At 38.8% G+C, this 20,368-nt stretch overlaps 1 protein-coding gene across 1 annotated transcript; it reads left to right on the top strand.

Moving 5' to 3' along the window:
- Nucleotides 1-17,803, top strand: LOC146560927 (coiled-coil domain-containing protein 6-like). The gene is made up of 9 exons (XM_085296525.1): nucleotides 1-354; nucleotides 1,452-1,601; nucleotides 3,487-3,615; nucleotides 4,199-4,302; nucleotides 5,463-5,623; nucleotides 9,562-9,718; nucleotides 11,731-11,831; nucleotides 13,025-13,146; nucleotides 16,550-17,803. Exons 1-9 carry the CDS (start codon nucleotides 100-102, stop codon nucleotides 16,751-16,753), a joined length of 1,383 nt encoding a protein of 460 aa, XP_085152651.1. The 5' UTR covers nucleotides 1-99; the 3' UTR covers nucleotides 16,754-17,803.
- Nucleotides 17,804-20,368: the final 2,565 nt, after the last annotated feature.

Genomic DNA, 20,368 nt, shown 5'->3' with positions numbered 1-20,368 from the left:
GTGCAAGGTCACGCAGTGTACCATTCTGCTGTCTGCGCTCCTCAAACGCTGCAGCTGCCGTCGTCTTCTCTTCTCCACCACACACACCGTCGCACAGCCATGGCGGACAGCGCAAGCGAGAGCGACACCGATGGAGCGGGGAGCAGCTCCGCCACCCCGATGTCGTCCTCCGCTTCAAATTCGGGGAAACCGAGCATAGTCATTTCACAGTTTCGTTTGGAGGAACTGACCAACCGACTGGCCTCGTTACAGCAGGAGAATAAAGTTCTTAAAATTGAGCTGGAAACATTTAAACTCAAGTGCAAAGCCCTGCAGGAGGAGAATCGGGACCTCCGCAAAGCTAGCGTCACCATTGTGAGTAATGTTAGCTAGCTAACTAGCGAGATGCTATCCCCACCCCGTTTGCTGTTTTGCATTTGACAGAGTAAGTTAGCGCTAGCGAGTGTTGTTTGATAAAAGCTGAATGAGTGCTACGTGGAAATGTTACCTGAATTCGGCCCTAATTCTTTGCTGTTATGTTAGCCCTATTAACATTAGCTACCTGCTAATTTAGCCAGCGGGACAACGTCTGCTAGATGGTCGAGCTGCGATATCTTGCTACTTTGCTTTGTGTTATTTTGTGTTGCTAATCGTGGCTAACGTTAGATGAACTGCTAACGTCAACCAGAAAAAAACGTCAAAAAATTGGGTGGGCACCTCACGATGCGAGTTAACAGATTGATTGTAGATGTGTGGTCAGCTGATTACTCACTGCTCGGCATTGTCACCACGCTATGGCCAACATGGATATGGTAACTGAGTGAAAATAAATAGCCCACCAGAAGCCTTGGCACCGACTGATGCGTCATATTTCTTCATGCTCGGTTAATCAGTCCTAGCTTCATAAAAATGTGTAACCGATCTGCTTGATAGATGGGGAAATATGTAGGCCAAACTTAGCGAGCTAGCTAAATGCCACGCTCTAAATGTCTGCAAACCCAACCACACTTTCACACTGTCCACCCTCTGTGTAAATTTGTGAAGCTTAACTAGCTGTTTGGCTTTTATAATCCGCGCTGTTTTTCATAACGGCCAACGAAGCAGAATTTATTTTTGAGGTCAGGAGAGATAAGGGATGGGTGAATTTGAGAGTGGCAAGGACGCATGTATCACAAGCAGTGTAATGCTAGCTGTCCCAACACATTTCTTTATCCGCCCCCCCAGCCCATGTTTCTCTCAGTCACCCATTGCTGCAATATCTCTTGAGTCATTTGAAAGAATTATGCTTCCTCTTTGGCTGGCAAGCATCACTGCAGCAGTCTTTAGTTGATTGGTGCATGTTTCCCCTCACTGTCAGTAAGTTATAGTTTAATCAGGATAAAGGTGAAAACAGTGTGATGTGCCAGAAGCAAGAGTTTATGTCACTGATATCTCTTCTGTCGCTGTGTCTTTTTGTGTTTTCTGTCCCACAGCAAGCGAGAGCCGAACAGGAGGAAGAATTTATCAGTAACACCTTGTTCAAGAAAATCCAGGCTCTTCAGAAGGAGAAGGAAACTTTGGCAGTCAACTATGAGAAGGAGGAAGAATTCCTCACCAATGAACTGTCAAGGAAACTCATGCAAGTGAGTGATAGAAACAAGATTGGATGGGGAGGTGCACACTTTTAACGCACATTTTGGAGTTCTTTACGCCACACAGAGTGGAGAATAGTGTAACATTAGTTTAAAGTTTTCCCCTGTTATCTTACTGATCACAAACGTCAGTGTGGTATATCGTTTCTTCATGCTGTGTTATGCAAATTTCTTAAGTATTGTTGCTCTTGTTCACGATGTGCGGGGTGCTTGTCTATGCACACAGCAGCTAGTGCATTATCATCAACTGCAATTCTACTTGCCTGAAGCCTGGAAAAGCTCAAGATGACTTCACTGCAGCTGCTAGCACGTCTAAATGACTCTCAAATTACTCTCCTCCTGTTGTCGGTTATTTGGTTCAGTCTGTTTTCCACATCGTATTTTCCCAACTACAGAGCATATAGCACTCGCTCTCATATTTTGAATAGATAGCTGTAGGGTGACTAATGGTTTGTTGATATCTAAAGAAGTAGGGCTGTGAAAGAGATGCATGCAAATGTCTTAGCAAAACCCGCTTAAGGTCATACAGATCTACTTATTTGGGCTTTTTTTATATTCCTATCTTAGAATTTAACATGCAACAGACTTGTATCTACTTATGTCGGTAGATTAGTTGCTTAAAAATTGGGGCGACAGATGGAAAAATCAACTGAATATCAAAACTTATAATACTGAGCATGCAAATGACTCTACGCAGAAGCATTTTTGGGACAAATTTTGTTTTATTTGGGTTTTCCCAGCCATTAGTTTTGCTCCACTTTTTAGCTGCATTGTCTGTATTTGAATAACCCAACAACACAAGCACCCCAGCCCTGATTTTAAACTTGTGCCTTGTATATTAAACATTCACATGACAATAGGCTGTGCTGAATATTATCTATTATCTTGTAAATACACCAAAAAACACCCCTGATAATGTAAAATTGAGACCTTAAAGGTGTACTGGGCTGCATACTCCTAATATCCCACCCTCTTCATTTTTGTTGATGGTACTGAAAACAACATTACCTATTTTAAAGGAAGCCGATGAAACTCTCTATTTTCCTCTAATACTTATTATTAGTGCACATGATACTAAACAGAGTCCCATCCAACATTGCCTTTGTTCTGGTGCCAGTCAGAAAGAGCCTCTGCTTACAGAAGAGCCTAGTAGAATATAATCTCTCTCCAAGGACTTCATAGTCTGGCATTTATTCTTGAGTCTGTTTATAATGTTCACACAGTATAAAGGGTTGGATTGCTTTAATAAAATAGTTTCTAGTGTTAACTGAAGCAAGGCACCTTATTAAAACAAAATGGTTAGTTTTAATTAGGAAAAAATGCCTGCACTTTGGGTGGGGCACAACTTGGTAACCTGGTTTTGCATCCAGGATACTGCAGAGCACTCGACTCTCCATGAATGGAGTCATTGTAAGTTTAAACAGACTGATGTTTTGAGGTTTTCTAGTTATTTTTCTCAACAGCATGATGGAAATGGTTATATTTCCCTCTCCATTTTTTTCCTTTAAGTGAATTTGCATCTCTTTCCCCATAATGAGTAATCAGTTATATAATTCATCACAGAGCTGTCCCATTTTGAATCAGCACTGAGCCGCACCCTTTTTCATGCTGGTGAACTGCCAAAAGTGATTACTTGGGTTGCCAAAACATTATTTTATATTGTCTGTTCTTCTGGGGAGTTTACCCTGAAACCAGTGGAATTGTCTAATGACGCTGTCTTTTATTATTATTTCATTGTATAAGCCGTGGTCATCTCTGTGGTCATCAAACAGCTTTTACATGTCTCATTGTGAGTTTGTTTTTCTCCGCTCCCTTTTTACTCATCTGTTTCTTCTCTTCATCTGTCAATGCACTGCTCTCTCCTTTTAAATTTTAGCTCCAGCATGAGAAGGCTGAGTTGGAGCAGCATTTGGAGCAGGAGCAGGAGTTCCAGGTTAACAAGCTCATGAAAAAGATCAAGAAAATGGAGAACGAAACCATTTCAAAGCAGCTAACCCTGGAACAGGTATGCTTATTATGGTAAAATGGGAAAGAATTGCTCATCCAGTGCAGTGCAGCCTATCCTTAAACTTCCATTTGTTCAGTCGCCATGGTAGAGTGAGATGCAAAAAATCTCAACGTCGTTTTTCTTCCCACTGAATTTTAAGTGGAAAGAACATTTTGGTCTGTGGCTGGGTCAAACCTGCTGAAGCCACCGCATAATGTCTCCATGCCCTGACAGGAGATGTGCAGGCATTCGTTGTTGGTACTCGCTTATTAACGTGTCAGATTGATGCAGTGCGATGCCACTGTGCATCTTGGCCAGATACAAATAGAACCAAAAGTTATTTCACCTTAAAATCTGCCTCAGCTTCTTAAAGACACCAATCTTAGCAATAAAATACAAATATTTATGTTCTTAAACTACTTTAAAAAATCATTATGATATGTCATAATGCCATATGCTTCTAAGTTTTAGAATACAAACTCTGAACTGAGATCTTGGATTTGCGATACAGTGTTTTTGTACACAATCCTGAATGCTTGTGAATGCATTTCAACTTCAAGGTTTCTCTTTCTGCCACACTCTGCTTTCTTTCGTTTTTCAGTTGAGGCGGGAGAAGATCGACCTTGAGAACACATTAGAGCAGGAACAAGAAGCTTTGGTCAACCGACTGTGGAAGCGAATGGACAAACTGGAGGCTGAGAAAAGGTGATGAGACATACTGTGCTGCTTTTTCTTTGGCCATATACATAATGATTAGATTAATTGTGGCCAAAGTTCAAAATGATGAGGTAAACATTTTAAAACTGACTCAGCTGAATACTTCCAAAAGAAGCTTCCAAAGTTTTTCATCTTTTATGACAAGCTAACATCGGCTTATCTTGGATTTCTTTATATGGTCTTCTATTCAGCGGGCAGATGAGTTTCCTTTGCTCTTTCCTGACAGTAAACGAATGCTTCAGTTTACTTTATTGTTGCCAACTTAGTTGCAACTCTTTTCCAGAAAGTGCCTTGTAGCACATGACACTTTTCTTTTTTTTAAAAGCACACAGCTCTTCTCTTGCTCTTCTGCTGTTGGTGAGAGGAGAGTGTCAAGAGAGAGAGCGACACAAGCAAGTTTATTTTCCATTTCCAGCATGAACAGAAACAAATGTAGAATCACGAGAAACGTTGTTTACATACAATGATGATTGAGTTAACCGACCAGTGAGCATAAACGTGTGGGTGAAATGTCACTAAGTCATAACAGTTGCGTGTTTCTTTTTCCAATTGTTTGTTTTTAAAAAATTTCAAGACTTTTCTTTTGGAAAAACTGCCAAAATGGTAAGGTACGCTAAATATGCCATGAACTTGATGGTTTTAGCCCAATATCTTTAAAAAGAAAAGGCCAACTACAAACTGAAATGATAGTATTAAATGGAGGGAAAAAGACTTTTACTTTTCATTTTTGACTAAATTAATTTATACATTTACTAATGGGTTAAGTACTTGTTATATGAAAGAAATATATTTGTTTGCATTGTTTTATTTTATAGTTAGCATAAAAATGTGCCAGTGTACCTTTTATATTCATTGCTTGTCTGTGTAACACAAAAAAGTAATTAGTTTATTAATTTTAACTTAAACATTAAAATCAAATAAACAGCAATAAGTAACCTTTCTTTTAAATTGCAGTTTTATGAAAAATAACAGTAAGCTGAACTATTAATTATCTGTTTATATATGTAATTGGGCATTTATGCAAAATTAACTTAAAGGTTATACATCTAATTTCGTTTTTTTTTTAATACAAATAATAATAAATAGAACATTTTGAATAATAATAATAATCCTGTGTTTTGTTTTGTTTTTCCAATTTTCCAAACTAGAATCCTTCAGGAGAAGCTGGACCAGCCTGTGTCGGCTCCACCATCTCCAAGAGATGTTTCCATGGAAATCGACTCACCAGAGAACATGATGCGGCATATCCGCTTCCTGAAGAATGAGGTGGAGAGGCTTAAGAAGAGCTTGCGCACCACTGAGCTGCAGCGTAAGTGGCCACTCAACTTGTCACATGATCAGAAGGAAAGTCAGTCTGAAGGGAGAGATGCCCTCAAGTGTTGATTAAGGAAGTGGTTGGTAAAATTGATTCTCGGATAAGTGCTTGTGCGTGTTCACTTGGAAAAAACAGGATCCTCTCTAGCCTGGTGCCTCCATACTCATATTTCTGTAGATATGTTCTAATGCAATATACAGTCATGTTACATCATTATTTACTGGTCATATTACACTGGATGGAAAGCAGAAAAAGAAAGGAATGGAGCTGTACACTGTTAGAAAACAAAAAAAAAAATTCAACTTTATTGTCATTGCACATGTCATAGGTACAGGGCAACGAAATGCAAGACACTAAGAAAGGTTGTAATCCATAATCGATTCCTTCTTTTGAAATGGTTAACCTGAACTCTGTTCTTAATCTAGTTGACTCTCGTTATTTTGCCCCAAAAGGAAGCAGTGTTACAAGTGCTTACATGTGCCCTTCCTTTTATTAAAAGAAAAAGAAAATATTGGTGACTGACAACCTGTCAGAATATTACCATGAACATGTTTAATGGATGGATGTTTTCCAGATGCCACATTTTGAAGCCATAGAGTTAGTGTTCCGGTCACACCCAAAAAATATGATCACTGGATTACTTGGTTATGGTTCACGGTGATCTGACCCAGCCTTCACGGAAAGCTTTATCAAAGAGGAAGGTTTTGGATCTCGCTCAAATTTAGAGAGGGTTTTTGTCTGTATGTATACTGTGAAAAGTATTGGTCCCATCACAGAACCCTGTCGAATTCCATGACTAACTGCTGACTCGTGATATCGTCATTATCACTTAGTTTATAATTATAGGGAGTAGAGCAGGGCGATATGACCAAAAATATTTATCACGATATACATTTGAAAATTTGCAATAACGATATAACTGACGATATAATTGGCACTAGACAAAATACTTTACAACTCCTCAACTTTATTAGTGCAAAAAGCCATCAATGTATTTTCACTTAAACAAGCAGCTTTTTTATGTGCATTAAAGTTATATAAAAAATTAACAAATGCAAATTCCTTGCTGACAGTTTAACCAAAAGGCATTTCCAGTGGAAATTGGCCGACATATCCTCAGCATAACCATGTATAATATCCACAAAACTTAAAAAGAGGTTATACACACACAATACGGTAATATTATGTTGAAGCACAGTACGTATCACTCCGCGAGGCTCCTGTCTACGATAGCCGTAATGCTCCGACAATCCATCAAGCAGTGCGGCTTCGTAGTTTAGCAAAGTCGTACTGAAACATTTGACAGATTTTCGAGCACTGTGTACCACATAAAATCGTTTCCAGGTCAGTAAACACAACCAGAATTCATACATAAGGCACACGGGATTATAAGGGGCACTGTCGATTTTCAGAAAAATCAAAGGATTGATTTTAAGTGTGCCGTATTTTCCAAAACACATGGTAATAACGACGGCCCGCTAGCATGCGCTACCAAAAATAGTGCTTTGTTGTGTATCTGACGGACGAAAGCCAAACCAGTTCCACACCACAGAAGTTGCAGTATTTTTACAAAACAATTCTGGTTCATCCGTTTCATTCAACGATCCACTTTCGCTCTTCTCATTCTGCGTCGCCGCCACGTGCGTATGTAAACAAAGGCACTGCGCATGCGCGTTTTACCCATATTCTATCGCGATATTTCATTTTCTTATTGTTGCCCAACATTACACCGGTATTACTGTGAACGGTATGATATAGCCCAGCCCTAATAGGGGAGCAGTAGGAAAACTGTGAGCAGTTAATCACAATCCAAATGATGCATGTAAAAATGCAACCAGACTTCGGATCTTGTCTCACACAAAATGATCTTGTGGATTGTTATTTTCTTCTTTATACATAACTGCTTGTGGCTGGAGTGATCTGGTGGTTTAATAGAGGCAGCCTTGGGCATTAGAGCATTTGATTTATTTTTTTTTTTCCTAGGATGTGGAGTAATACTAGAGCACTGCATTTGGTTGCAGACATTGATAACAGCTTGTTTTACGGCTTATTTAAAAAGTACCAACACTACATGCGATATAAGATTTTTTTCATATCACGATATGTTTTTTTTCATTTCAGGCGATAACGATATATATCACGATATAAGCCAAATAACTATATTTGTAAGATTTAAATGTGCCGTTGCTCACAAGTAAAATGTGAAATAATCAGCAGCTTGTTTTGATTTAAATATTTATTTCCCATAATAAGTTCAACAGGGCAGATGTACATAAAATGAGGCTCCAGTTTCAGATAAATAAAGGCAAATATTACAAACTACACAAAAGGTAGCTGCTAAAGCGTTTAAGTTTCAAAGTAGAACAAACAAAACAGACTACTAAATTGTCAGTTCCACTTAGAAACAAAATATTAATTCTAAAAATAAATCTTAGTTTATTTTACAGAAGAAGAGACAAAATTGACTAACTTATATAATATTGCTTTGGAAGCGCTGTCTGAGAGACATGTTTATGTCCAGGGAGTTGGTAACGAGGTTCCATTACCTTAATTAGCTGCTTGAATCCTTCATTGTTGACCGTGTTTATTGGTAGCATGTCTTTAGCAAGACAGTAAGCTATGGCATTCGTTATGTTGCTATGTCTCTTAGCTTTTTTGACGCTGGAGAAAGCCGACTCAATTGACTGTTGCTGCTTCACAGGGATTCCCCTGGTTGTTTTTGATGACGAATTAGCGCTTTCAGTCAGAGATTGAGCGTGCTCCTAGTGGGTGGCACTGCTTCAGGTGATAAAAAAGGTTTGCTGTATTTCCAGACTTTGTGGGAACATGCTTTCGGCACAATTTACAGTGCGCGTTACTCTGTTTTTTTTGTCAGACTTCAGATAGCCGAAATACCTCCACACTACAGAACTTCTCTGGCCTTTCCTTTCGACAATCTCTCCGGCATTGCAACCGTCATCTGTGTTCTCTTCGGTAACCTGGTCACCCAAGCTCTCGGTTGATTTTTCTCTAGTCGGCACGCTCATTTCCTCCATTACCCGGCCGGCACGGCGGCTGGATGCTTCCCAAACAAATACACATGTGTGCCTTGGCACTTGAGCTGTACGTAACAAGTCACGTGACGTGACGCTGCGGCTGTGATTGGTTCGGCTCTGCGCCGCTTTTCTTATTGGCTATTCATTTTTTTTTGTTTTTTTTTTATAAGAGGAAGAGAGAGAGAGAGAGAGAGAGAGAGATGAGGTCTATCGCAATAGTGTCATTTTTCTATCGAGAAAAAGTTATTTCGCAATACATATTGTTATCGTTCTATCGCCCAGCTCTAGTTAATGCCAGAGGAGGTTTGGACCTCTGCTGTTGAGTCAGCAGAGCTTTGGGAGCCTTTAGGTTCTGTGTGCTTCAGTATTTGGTGACATTGTACAACTTTACTTGGTCTGCCGCTTTGAGCCCGAGTCGCTGTGGTTCTTAAACACTTCCGCTTTATTATAACACCACTTACAGTTAGACATTTGATTTCTATACACCTGTAGCAATGAGACTGAAAGCCCAGGTTTTCCATATTTTTTTTTTTTTTTGTTTTTCAGAAAGCAAGAAGTGATAAAGATTGATCATTATTGTGGCTATGGTTTGATTTTGCCACTAGGTGGGGATGTCAGACCAGCCTTAAACACGTGCTCCCAAAGCTAAGCCAAGTGACAAGACACCAGAAATACTGAAGCTTGTTGCTTGCATTACTCTTAGTTGAGATTGTTTTGGACCTACTTTCACTTTTTTCCTAAAATGACAACAATGTATTACACAAGAAAACCAGGTTACATTCACAGCTCTTAAAGAGAGGGTATTATGTTATGCTAGGAGTAGTGCAGGTGTAATTTGTGTTATTGTATAGTAATAGTGCGATTCTGTCAAGTTTAAATCCCAATGTTCACTTTCAGATACAGAGAAACGTGCCCAGTATATAGAGGAGGAGCGACACATGAGGGAGGAGAACATCCGGCTGCAGAGAAAGCTTCAGAGAGAAATGGAGCGCAGGGAGGCCCTGTGTAGACAACTGTCGGAGAGTGAATCCAGTCTGGAGATGGATGATGAGAGGTAGGTGCAACAAACATAGAAAGATGATCAAAAAGTTCACAATAATACACAAAGTCATACATACCAGCAAATAAAGAGAAAATGGGAAAAGAGTTAAATGGATTGAACTATACACTGGAGCTCGATGTTTCTTAGAGGCATTTGGCTTCACTGGGCATTTATACTGCTGACATAGCCAGCTGGATAAAGGGACCTGTGAGAATCAAAAGATGAGGGCACAAAAGTAGGGCAAATGCAAATGACAAAAGGCGTGTTTGCCACAACGGCACACAACAATTGGTCTTCCAGTAGGCAGTCATTGTTGCTGTTAAAAAGGCCTGCTTGTGATAAAGCAAGGTGACAACATGGTGTCTGGTAACTTTTTGGCTGGCTGTCAGACACAAAAAACACAGAGCTTAAATCAGTTCCGCATTCCTTGGTGTTTCATCTTAATTGTAAAAAAATGCTTCTTTTTTTTTCCTAATGAATGTTTAACATTGACCTGCAGATTCAGGTCATGCTATCGCTGCCACGTTTACTTCTGATACATGTAGAAAAGTCAAAATAATTAGCAGTAGCTTTGTTTGGTTTGGAAAGACCTGCGCTTTCTTGATGAAACTTAAAAGAAACCAAATTTTGGCTTAAATGGTCCTTACAGACTTCCTTCTGTTTGTGAGTGAATGGTCCATTTGAACTTTGTGCAATCCTTTCTACTCCTGGGACCAATTAACCCTCAGACACAAGTTGTACCACATGGTCCTTCTTTTTATTCAGAAGTGAAAACAAGACCAAGTAGTTTGGGGTGGCTTCAAGGTTTATGTTTACTAAAACAAAACAAACACTGTTGCACTTCACTGAGTATGGGGTCATCCACCAGATTTTTGTTTTTTAAACATACCAACTCTTCCTACTATTGCTGATCAAATTGGCTCATTGTGTATGATTAAACATAACCAAATACAGATTCCACTGGTTTAATGCTTTCAGTTAAATCAGTTTAGTAGCATGTTGAAAGACAAAGTTGTTTACAACATTAAATCAACTTTCTGCATTTTGTCTCCTTCCGCAGTGGCAAGATGGTGTAAAACAAACCCCCACCATTTTCCCAGAACTAGAAATTGTAATGTTTAAGAAAAACAAATGTATGTAAAACACTATCCAGTTCAAGTTTCTTTATTGTTGTGTACCTGGTTCAGGCCTCTGTATCAGATGCATGGGTGTCACTCATCTTTCAAGTCGGAGTGCAAGGATCACACAGCTAACTTTTTTTTAAAGTTAGTTACACTTTAATGTTATTAAAGTGTAACTAAAAACAAAACAAAAAAAAGAGAGAAAATAATTATAACTTAAAAAATATTTATAGAGCAAATATCCTTGCATATGCCCTACACGAGGTAATACTTTAAAAGATTCAAACTCACTCTGAAACTAATAAAAAATATACATTTTCAAAAAATTAAAAGCTAAACTGAAATGAGCAAACCTAGAGAAACTAAACCAAATGAAAAATAAGGGTCAGAACTAAATAAAAAATAAAATCTAATTTGAAAACACAAAATTGTAATAACTGATGTGCTTCCAGTACCTCTGAATGTTAGTTGTTGCATACAAAAGCTGAGGAGGAAGAAGAAAACAGGGCTCTAAATAGCTTTAGTATATGGCCATTTCAAAGAAGCAGCATATGGCAGTAAAATCTCAGTTTATATTAAATCTTCCTGATTATCAGTAAAAACTTTTGTTAATTTTAGGAAAAAGCTTTTTTCTGCATGCACAGGATGCTCCTTTGATCACACTCAGACGTCGACATCAGTATCTTCTCCTTAGGAACTTGAAAATGTATCGTGTTTTTCTCCCATACAAAATAAGCCAAATTGAGCACTTTCAGAAGCCCACTTTGAGTAGCCATACAGAAGCTTTTCACATTGCATCTCAAGGAGTAACTGTCATCATTGATGTAGCACTTTTTGCCTGTTTAACACATTACAATATGCTTGGATTGCTTTTTGCATTACAAAAATATGTCGTACTTTTAGGTACTTCAATGAGATGTCTGCACAGGGTCTGCGAGCCAGGACCGTGTCCAGTCCCATCCCTTACACTCCCTCTCCCAGCTCCAGCCGACCAATATCACCAGGTAGGTAAAAACACAACAATAAACGGCCTTTGATAGCGATTAATACAACTTTTTGCCAGACAGCAAGCTTTATCTTTGTTCCAGCTTTTATCTTAAAATCTTGTAGGTACTCTGTCAAATCAAGACCACACAATTACAGCTTAATTGTCACACTGCATTTTATATAAGCTTCGTGCTCAGGTAGAACTTTGCTGCTCACTGTGAGCCTGACAGGCCATGATGTGGGGTTTACACTGAATACTATCTAGAAGTCCGCAGAGCTTTCGTTTTTGTTTTTTTCCCCCTGATGAAAAAAAGATGATAAATAAAGACTAAAATCATAATGACATGTATTGAAGCCTTGAAAATGAAAATATTCTGGAGAGACGAGATCCAAGCAGAGCTAAATGGTCTAGAAAGTCAGACAAGCACATTTGCCCTGCCCTGGGAAAGAGTACAGCTTTTTTTGGTTTTGTTTGTTTTGAAAATGTGATAAAATGTCAATGTTTGGGAGAAAGAAAAGAGCAAGACGTATAGACACATTTCACATTTGATGTCAATGAAAATAAGACTCTTAGTGAACATGTGGAGCAGCTAAAAACACAAACATTCTCATCCTACACTTTATTTTATTAAACTTAATCAAATTTAGATTTTGTCTACTACAATCCTATTTTGTCGACTAAAATGAGACTTAAACTAAATGTCAGAAAACTGAAATGAAGTCAAAATCTGCTCTCAAATTTAACACTGGTGGATACGCTCCTAGCCTACTGATCTTGGCACTATAGGTAATTTAGTAAAGATTATTATTGGATAAATGACCATTTGCAAAAGTATAAAAAGTACAGGAAAAAATAGAAGAATAAAATAATAATTGTTAGTATAATAAAAGGGAGAGCACCATCATATTTCAGTCACCCTTACTCTCTTTAGGCACAGACCTAATGCTAAAAATAGTGCAGAAAAAAATTAACATTCATTTCTGGTCTGCGTACTAGTTTATGATACAATAAGGTATGATATCAAAGTAAATATTTGGTCAATGATAAAACAGTCATCCTGTGCCGGGACACTGCCAGCCACAAAGAACTTCCCTCTTATATCGACGTAATCTTGGAGTGAGTATTGAGGAGGAAAATGAAAGTGTCTAGAATTGATGTTAACTTTTAATAAAATGTCTTTCTCCCTCTGGCTGTCTCATTTGCTTACAGGTCTCTCATATGGCACCCACACAGTTGGCTTCACTCCTCCAGCTACACTGTCCAGAGCTGCCATTTCCCACTACAACACCCCCGCCCTGCACGTCCACGGAGGCTCCTCTCATGCCGTAGCAGTAAGTGACACCACCCACATCATCTTTTAGAAAATTATTGAGAATTCACACGTTTTTGTTTTATTTTATATATTTATTTATTTTTTAAACCAGATTTCCGGCAGGTTTCTCAATTAATCATCAAACAAAATTTCTGACCAATAAACTCAAAACTAGTTGCTCTGTAAAGGAGTAAACAATTGACAATAAAAATAATAGGTGTATAACCTTTCGTATTATAAAATTATTTCAGTTTTATGGGGGTATAAAGATGTTTTCCAGTTCAAGTACATAGAAATGATCAACAAGTTTAATGATTAAAAGTTGTGTTAATTGTGACTTCATAAGAGCAGCAGTTTGCTCTGAGTCAGCATGATCTTTGAACTATATTTAATCAGTGAGCTGCGTCCATTAAATGAACCTTAAATGAGGACACCCACGTGGAGACATGTACTGCCTGTTGTTTTGTTAAATTTACTGCCCTGTCTATATTTTTTAATGTCAAGGCTAGCTCTATTGATAATACAGTACTCTTCAGCATGGTGGATCTTTAATGCAACAACGACTATGACGTTAACTGTCACTTTTCAGTGGTTATTTAAAGGTCTAACCTGTTTACACTCCCATGTCATGACTTTCAGATATTACAGTCCTTAAAATGAGTATAAGTAGGAGGAATAAAACTGTGTGTGTCCACCAGTATTCACTCAGTAGAGGAGTCTAGATTTTGACTCTCAAAGAATACTGGCTTCTGCAAACATTGTTTGTATTGTTGGCATCAATACTAGAACTTACTTAGCATAACTCGTAAATGTCCTAAGTTCCAATTAGCTGTGTGTCCATCTCTTCAGCACACTGATAACTAAAACAACACTGACTTATCTATTTATATTTATTAATAAGATATAGATATGTTTAGTAATATTTTACACCAGGGGCATGGTTTGAACCTGTTTCTATTATGCCTCCTATCCAAAAGAGCATCACAAAGTCATAAAATATATAAATATCTCACCAGTGTTTCCCCTGACATTACCTTGGCAAGGCTGGTTTTGATGAAAATATCATTAACTATAATACTGCTATAGTAGTTATACTGTGGAAGTTTTATTTAAAGCAGAATCATTTCATAATTTAAAAGTGAAAGTAAGAAGAAATGTGGATTCGGTTTGGGGTAATAATGTGTGGTGCACACAGCGCTGTTCTGATAGTAGTAATGTGTGTGTATATAGAGTTGTTACATAAACAAACGGATGTCATAATCCTTATCAACTAAAGTGGGAAATGAGCTGGGGTGTGTAAATTGTGACAGACTGCTCACAAAGTGAATGATTACTGTTAGGTTTGTATGTCTGTTTACAAAAAAGTACTCGAATTAAGTTCAGCCACCGTGTTGATTCAGTAGTGATATTTGACCTCGAGAACACAATGATGATACAAAATTGCCATCAACAATCCCCTCGATGATTGTAAACATTGTCTGCCGTACACACACACACACACACACGCTATGTACCAGTTGTTGTATTAAGTATGGAGTTAGCATTGTGCATGTTTGTGTGGTTTATTTTTAGGACTTAAGCTAATGATGATACATAATACTCTACCTCACACAAGAGGAGATGTGAGGGAGAGTAGTCTCGAGCAGTGGCACACAACAGGTCTGCCCTTCCTACCTTAGGCTGGACATTCCCAGTCGAAGCCCCCGTTTAATACACGCAGTCTGCCAGTCTCACCATCAAGAGACTGGGATGCAGTACGCTGAGCTTATTTGACTACAGAAAACTGCTGGCAGACAGTGGAGACATAGTTCGGTGTGGTGGACACTGAATCACATACTGGCGCCAGATGAAATTCACAGCTGGGACCAGTTGATTCCCAGGCTGCCCTGCTCCCAGAAAGAATATCCAGGCTATTTGCAAATATGCTTCTTCCAGACTAGCCTTAATTAGTAACACAGACCACTACATCACATCTGGGCAGATCTGCTGTCCAGGCATGCTCATTACAAAGATTGGGCTATTATGGAGTAGATGCGGATCACTTAAAGAGAAAAGGCATCTTCAGTCATTCATGCACTGTTTGCCCCAGGGCATGTCAGAGTTCATGCTTGCCCATTGTATTGATGGTATTTTCTCCACTGGCTTTTTCTTCATCTGAAGAACAGCAGCAGCACATGTTGCATCCTGTTTATGCTTGACAAATTTATGCAGAACTAAGAGTTTATGGAGAAGTGATCAACTTTTCATTTTCTAGGGTACGTTATTACAAACCTACAGCTCTCACACTGGATTATGAAGGCATTTGGTTTATCCTGTCCAGGTCAGGGTCTGTGTTTTCCAGTGGACCTGCAAGCTAATTCCACATGGGGTCTGTTACTCAGGTGTGAAGTAGGTTTCAATCAAGAAAATCCACGCACTTGCAGGCTTATGCTCTGCCCTTCACATTTGTCCTGTTTTATAAACTTCCAGTTTACAAAATGGGATTAAAAACTGGAAAGCAGCTCAGGTAATACTCAGTTCTTGGTCTTCGCTTGAACTTTTTAAGATTGTTGGAGATAAGCTCTTCTGGCAATATGGGAGCCTCCATATTTCAAAGTGAGAAGTAAAATGCTAGGAATGATAGTTTTGGGTTACTTGCGTAACCCTGGTCCTCAGAATAACATGCCTGAGATGTCTCCCCAGACTGTCTGACTATTGCAACGGGCATTAAAGTTTGGCATAATGGGATGGTTTAGACTTAAATCCTTCTGAGGAACAGGCAGGGAGGCATAAGACTGAGTGAGACTGCTCTGAGAAGGGTTGTGCCATGCTGGTACAGTGTTATAGTTATTACCTGGATTAAAAATGTATGTAGGGGGCGTCTTTTTTTTTTTTTATTAAACTTTCCTCCTGATTGTTGGATCTCATTTATACCTCTCTCCTAGCAATCTCCCTGTTTCATAACCTAAATGAATTTACTTTCTGTTCTTCTATGTGGATGTTACAAACCACTGTCTCCATTTAGCCCCTACAAGAATTTTTAGGGAAATGACTGGCTGGGAAATCAGAACCTCGAAAAGATTACTTTTTTTCCGTTTATTCCATTTGTCAGTTTAGAATTGCTGTTATCAGGTCTTGATGAACAGCTCAGTAGGGGAAACATGTAATCTTGGCATTCATGATCTTTTTCCTGCAGTCGTTTGTAACTCTGGGAGCACAGTCCCACAAAAAGAGTTGATATTTTCACAATTACCCTCCTTGGCTATGTCTGGGAACAATTAAACGCATAAACTTTTTAAAAATGTATTGATAAAACAAAATTTCTCCGAATGTCTGTTTGCCATAAACTCTATTTTCTGCATGACATTTTTAGAATTCTGTCATCTGGTTGTGATTTACAAGCAATCTGTGTTTATTCGTTTCTTTCTCCTTTTGTCAAACAGCGGCCTTCCCCAAGAAGAAGCACCAGCCCTGACAAATTCAAACGTCCAACACCCCCACCCTCCCCCAACACACACTCAGGGGCCCAACAGGCTCAGCCTCCGCTACCCCCGCCAGCTCAACCCATGGTCCAATCCATGTCCTCCCCGGCAGCCATGTCACAGCACGCATCAACAGCGCAGCAGCAGCCTCCCTCCCAGCCTTAAAGCCACACACACAGTCTCTGTCTTTGCGCGTGAGCGCGCCCACTGAATGCCACGATGCTAATGCAGCAGCTTCCATCATTACCAGCTCTGGAAGTGAAGTTTCTTACTCTGTACCAACTCAACAAAAGACGCAGCTTCAAAAGTTTTGGAGGGAAAAGAAACAAGATAGCTACTCGCCTTCAGTGAGGCTATCTGCCTGCCAAATCTTCATGTGGCGTTACTTAACTTCTCTTAAAAGGAATGGATAATTGAAAAATAATCACTTCTGGGATTTGTAGGATAATTATCTGTTCCACCTTTTGTCTTGTACATGTTTTTTTTTTTCTTTGCTTGGGACTTTAGCTGGTTGGAATTGTTGTTGTGGCGCTTCTAAGATAGCACAAACAGCACATACAGTATGTTTCATGGTTATGTTTTACGATAGGTTGGATGTTTCGATCGATCGATGGATGGATGTATGGCTAGAGAGTTGGATGGCTAAATAGATGGATGTGGTCAGTTATTTTCATGCCTATAATATGACACTTGATTGCAGTAATGTCCTCCACTCCAGATCACCCTCTGTCATTAAAGCAGTGTAAAACAGTTCACCACAACCCCAAGTTTAACGTGGCTTTGATTAGGTCAACAAAACGGTGTCATAGAAGAGTGCTAGGAGTTTCTCCATTATAATAGGGCATTGATCAAACGGTGCTTGCAGCACAGGTATTTTAGTTTGTGTAAGCATTCAAAGATCTGCTGCTCCTATGTTAAAATGAAAAGGAAAAAAAGCATAAACGAGGATGGACACGTAAACCACAGATAAATGTCGCCTTTTGAGGTGTTTGAAAATATAGTCTGAGGTGTTACAACTTAGTCATGTACTCAGTCTCTTCTCTGATCTTCTCTCTCTGGTGTATTTCTGAAAGCTTCTGTCATCCTTATGGATATTCCCATCAGAAAAAAAAAACAATGCTCTTTACACTAAATATACATACTGCGAAAACATTCTAAATGAATGGTACTGTTGAACTAAATTTCTATGTATGATTAAAGCTCTTGAGATGACAACTTCTGTTTTAATTGTGAATTTTATGAATATCGTTTGATACTCCGTTGTAATGTAATAACTGTGGGTGTAAAACTGATAAGCAAACCTGGAAGACAATCTTTTTTCTTTTTTTTTTCTTTTTCACTTTCACACCTGCGATTTGATGCACTTGCTTAATTTAACAAAACATTTCAACAGGCTCAAAAATGCATCATCTTTTTGTGTATTTAACTTCACTGGAATGTTTCACTGTGGTAGTTATGAGAGTCTGACAAATCTCTGAAGTAGTTGATGGAAAATGTTTGTGCCTTAAATAAACTGCACCAACAAAGCTCACAACCTGGAACAGTAGAAACATTTTTATATATTTTTTATATTCACCATTTAACATTATAGGGCAGTATGCGTTTATGAGCACAGGTAGGTACACTTCAACACAGGTAAGACTGCTAAGGGTTAATGTCTTACCAAAAATGGCTCAGTGAATATGATAGATTGCTGTAAAAGTTTGCAAAGGCTGACATTGTTCCCCCCTCTACAGACACCAGCAGGTCAGCTGCCACTTACTCAGTCTCCCACAGTGGATTTACGGTACACTTATAGTTCCTAGAGGATATAATGACTGGTGATTCCCCAACTTCCTCTAAAGTGTGTCACTATGAGGGTGACTCTTGAAATGTCCCCAGAGAAATGCGTGGATAAACATGGCTATTTATGTTTAACGGCAGAATAATAAATCCTAAAGACTGCTGTGGTCCTCTGACAACTTTGCTATTCTGCTAAAACGACACTCCCTCTGATATGATGCTCTTAAACTCTGTGCTTATCGGGATTATTTATAGTGATCTTTAGAGGACTGAACTTGTGAACATGATATCAAATTGATAAAAAATGAACTTCTAAATCTACCTGTTAAATATGTTCAAATTTTAACTGCTATTTCAGTCTGATATTAAAATGGTTGGTAGATCAGCAATTTGCGTGGCCAGCCATGCTGCTAACTACAAATTGAAATAAAGATCTTTTATCCTAAGATGTTAATCTGTTGCAACAACCACATCATGTGATGTCCTCTTGTATAGATCTGCTGACACTCCACTGCGCCAGTGTCTGATTTTCATTTCCTACTACACATGGTTCTAACCGGTTTCAACTGGATGGAGACCGGAGGAGTGGTTTCCATAAATCAGTCATTCCAGGATCATTTAACACGGTAGACCTTTGTAATGTGGGTGCAATAACCTGGCGTGGGAAGAGAACAGGACAAGGATGACAGCCTGCAAAACACATTAGACTTCCATTAGGTCTCCGCATGTAACTGTTCCTGTTCGCACATACACTCAGCTTAATCTCACCAAAATCAAAATACACATCTCATCCTAAGAGTGACATAAGTATATCTTTATTTGAAGGCTTGCTGAGAGTTCTGGCACAACTAAAGTGGATCCTGTGTTTTTCTACTGTGGTGCGGTGTTCTCACTTACTGCTAAAGCCAGCAACCTGAACTAATCCAAGCATGAATCCGTACTGGAAGCTCAGGGTGGCAATGCTGGGTGTTAAAGTGGCCTTTAACCTCTGCAGCTTTATGGAGCTAGGATGGCCAAACCACCCAAGATTTATCCAGACTGCGGGGTGGCGCTGTGTGCTTACACCTGCCAAGCCTCTTACGGAAAGGCACAGCGGGCCGCTGAATCTCAGGTGTCATAAAAGTGTTAGATAAAAAGACAAGCTATTAAACTAAAGTCAGCACACATAAATCTCACGGGAACGTGTGAGTATACTAAATGAGCTTTGGGTGAGTAATGTGAGCATAATGTCTCAATGAGACTATTTTCAAAATACATTTCTTTATATTTGAATATGGGATATACATTACAAGACATTACTTGTAAAGAACAAAATGATTGCTCAAGCCCACACACAGTGTTTGGGGTTAATCCACAGATCTCAGTGTTAATAATTTTTTATGTCTGGAGTGACAGCTGAAGTATAAAATGATTTTTTTTTTTTTAAAGCAGCTGAAATTGTGTTTAATCCTAATTTCAAACCTTACATGGCATGTGTCTCAAATTTAGTTGGTGAAGAAATGTTATTTTACCGTGTGGAGCAACAATTAGGGATCGCAAAAGGCACAACTGTTTATTTTAGGCTTAGCATTGATTTTGCAATGCTAGTCGAGGCATTTAAGGTCTAACAGCAAGTTATAAGTCAAAACACACATGGAGCTTATCAAACATAATGATCCGCAGTGTGAAATACCTTGGATTACAGACGAGGAAAATAGGCCTGTAATTATTCAGGTCAACCTCCAAACTGAGGAATTACTAAACACCTGGGCGTAGACGCAGGTGATTTTCTCTAGTAGTTTTTACAAATAAATTTATATGCTCTGTGATCTCAGGTTGGCTGAACTGTTATCTTTGATGTTGTACATGAAGTTGCAAGATTAAACATGTTTGCAAAGCTTCAAGCATATAACAATCATGTGAAGATTTATGCAAATTTCACTCTCATTATTACTGCGGCATCAAACAAGTATTGAAAACCAAACTTACTTTACTGCTATTTGAAGTTTGCAAAACATA

Source organism: Mchenga conophoros, linkage group LG13 (assembly GCF_057382185.1).
Source record: "Mchenga conophoros isolate Kocher_MC1m ecotype Shallow Benthic linkage group LG13, M_conophoros_male_GT1.1, whole genome shotgun sequence".
Classification (NCBI taxonomy): Eukaryota; Metazoa; Chordata; class Actinopteri; order Cichliformes; family Cichlidae; genus Mchenga; species Mchenga conophoros.
Note: the sequence above shows the minus strand (reverse complement) of the source record. Positions and strands in the feature narration are given on the sequence as shown.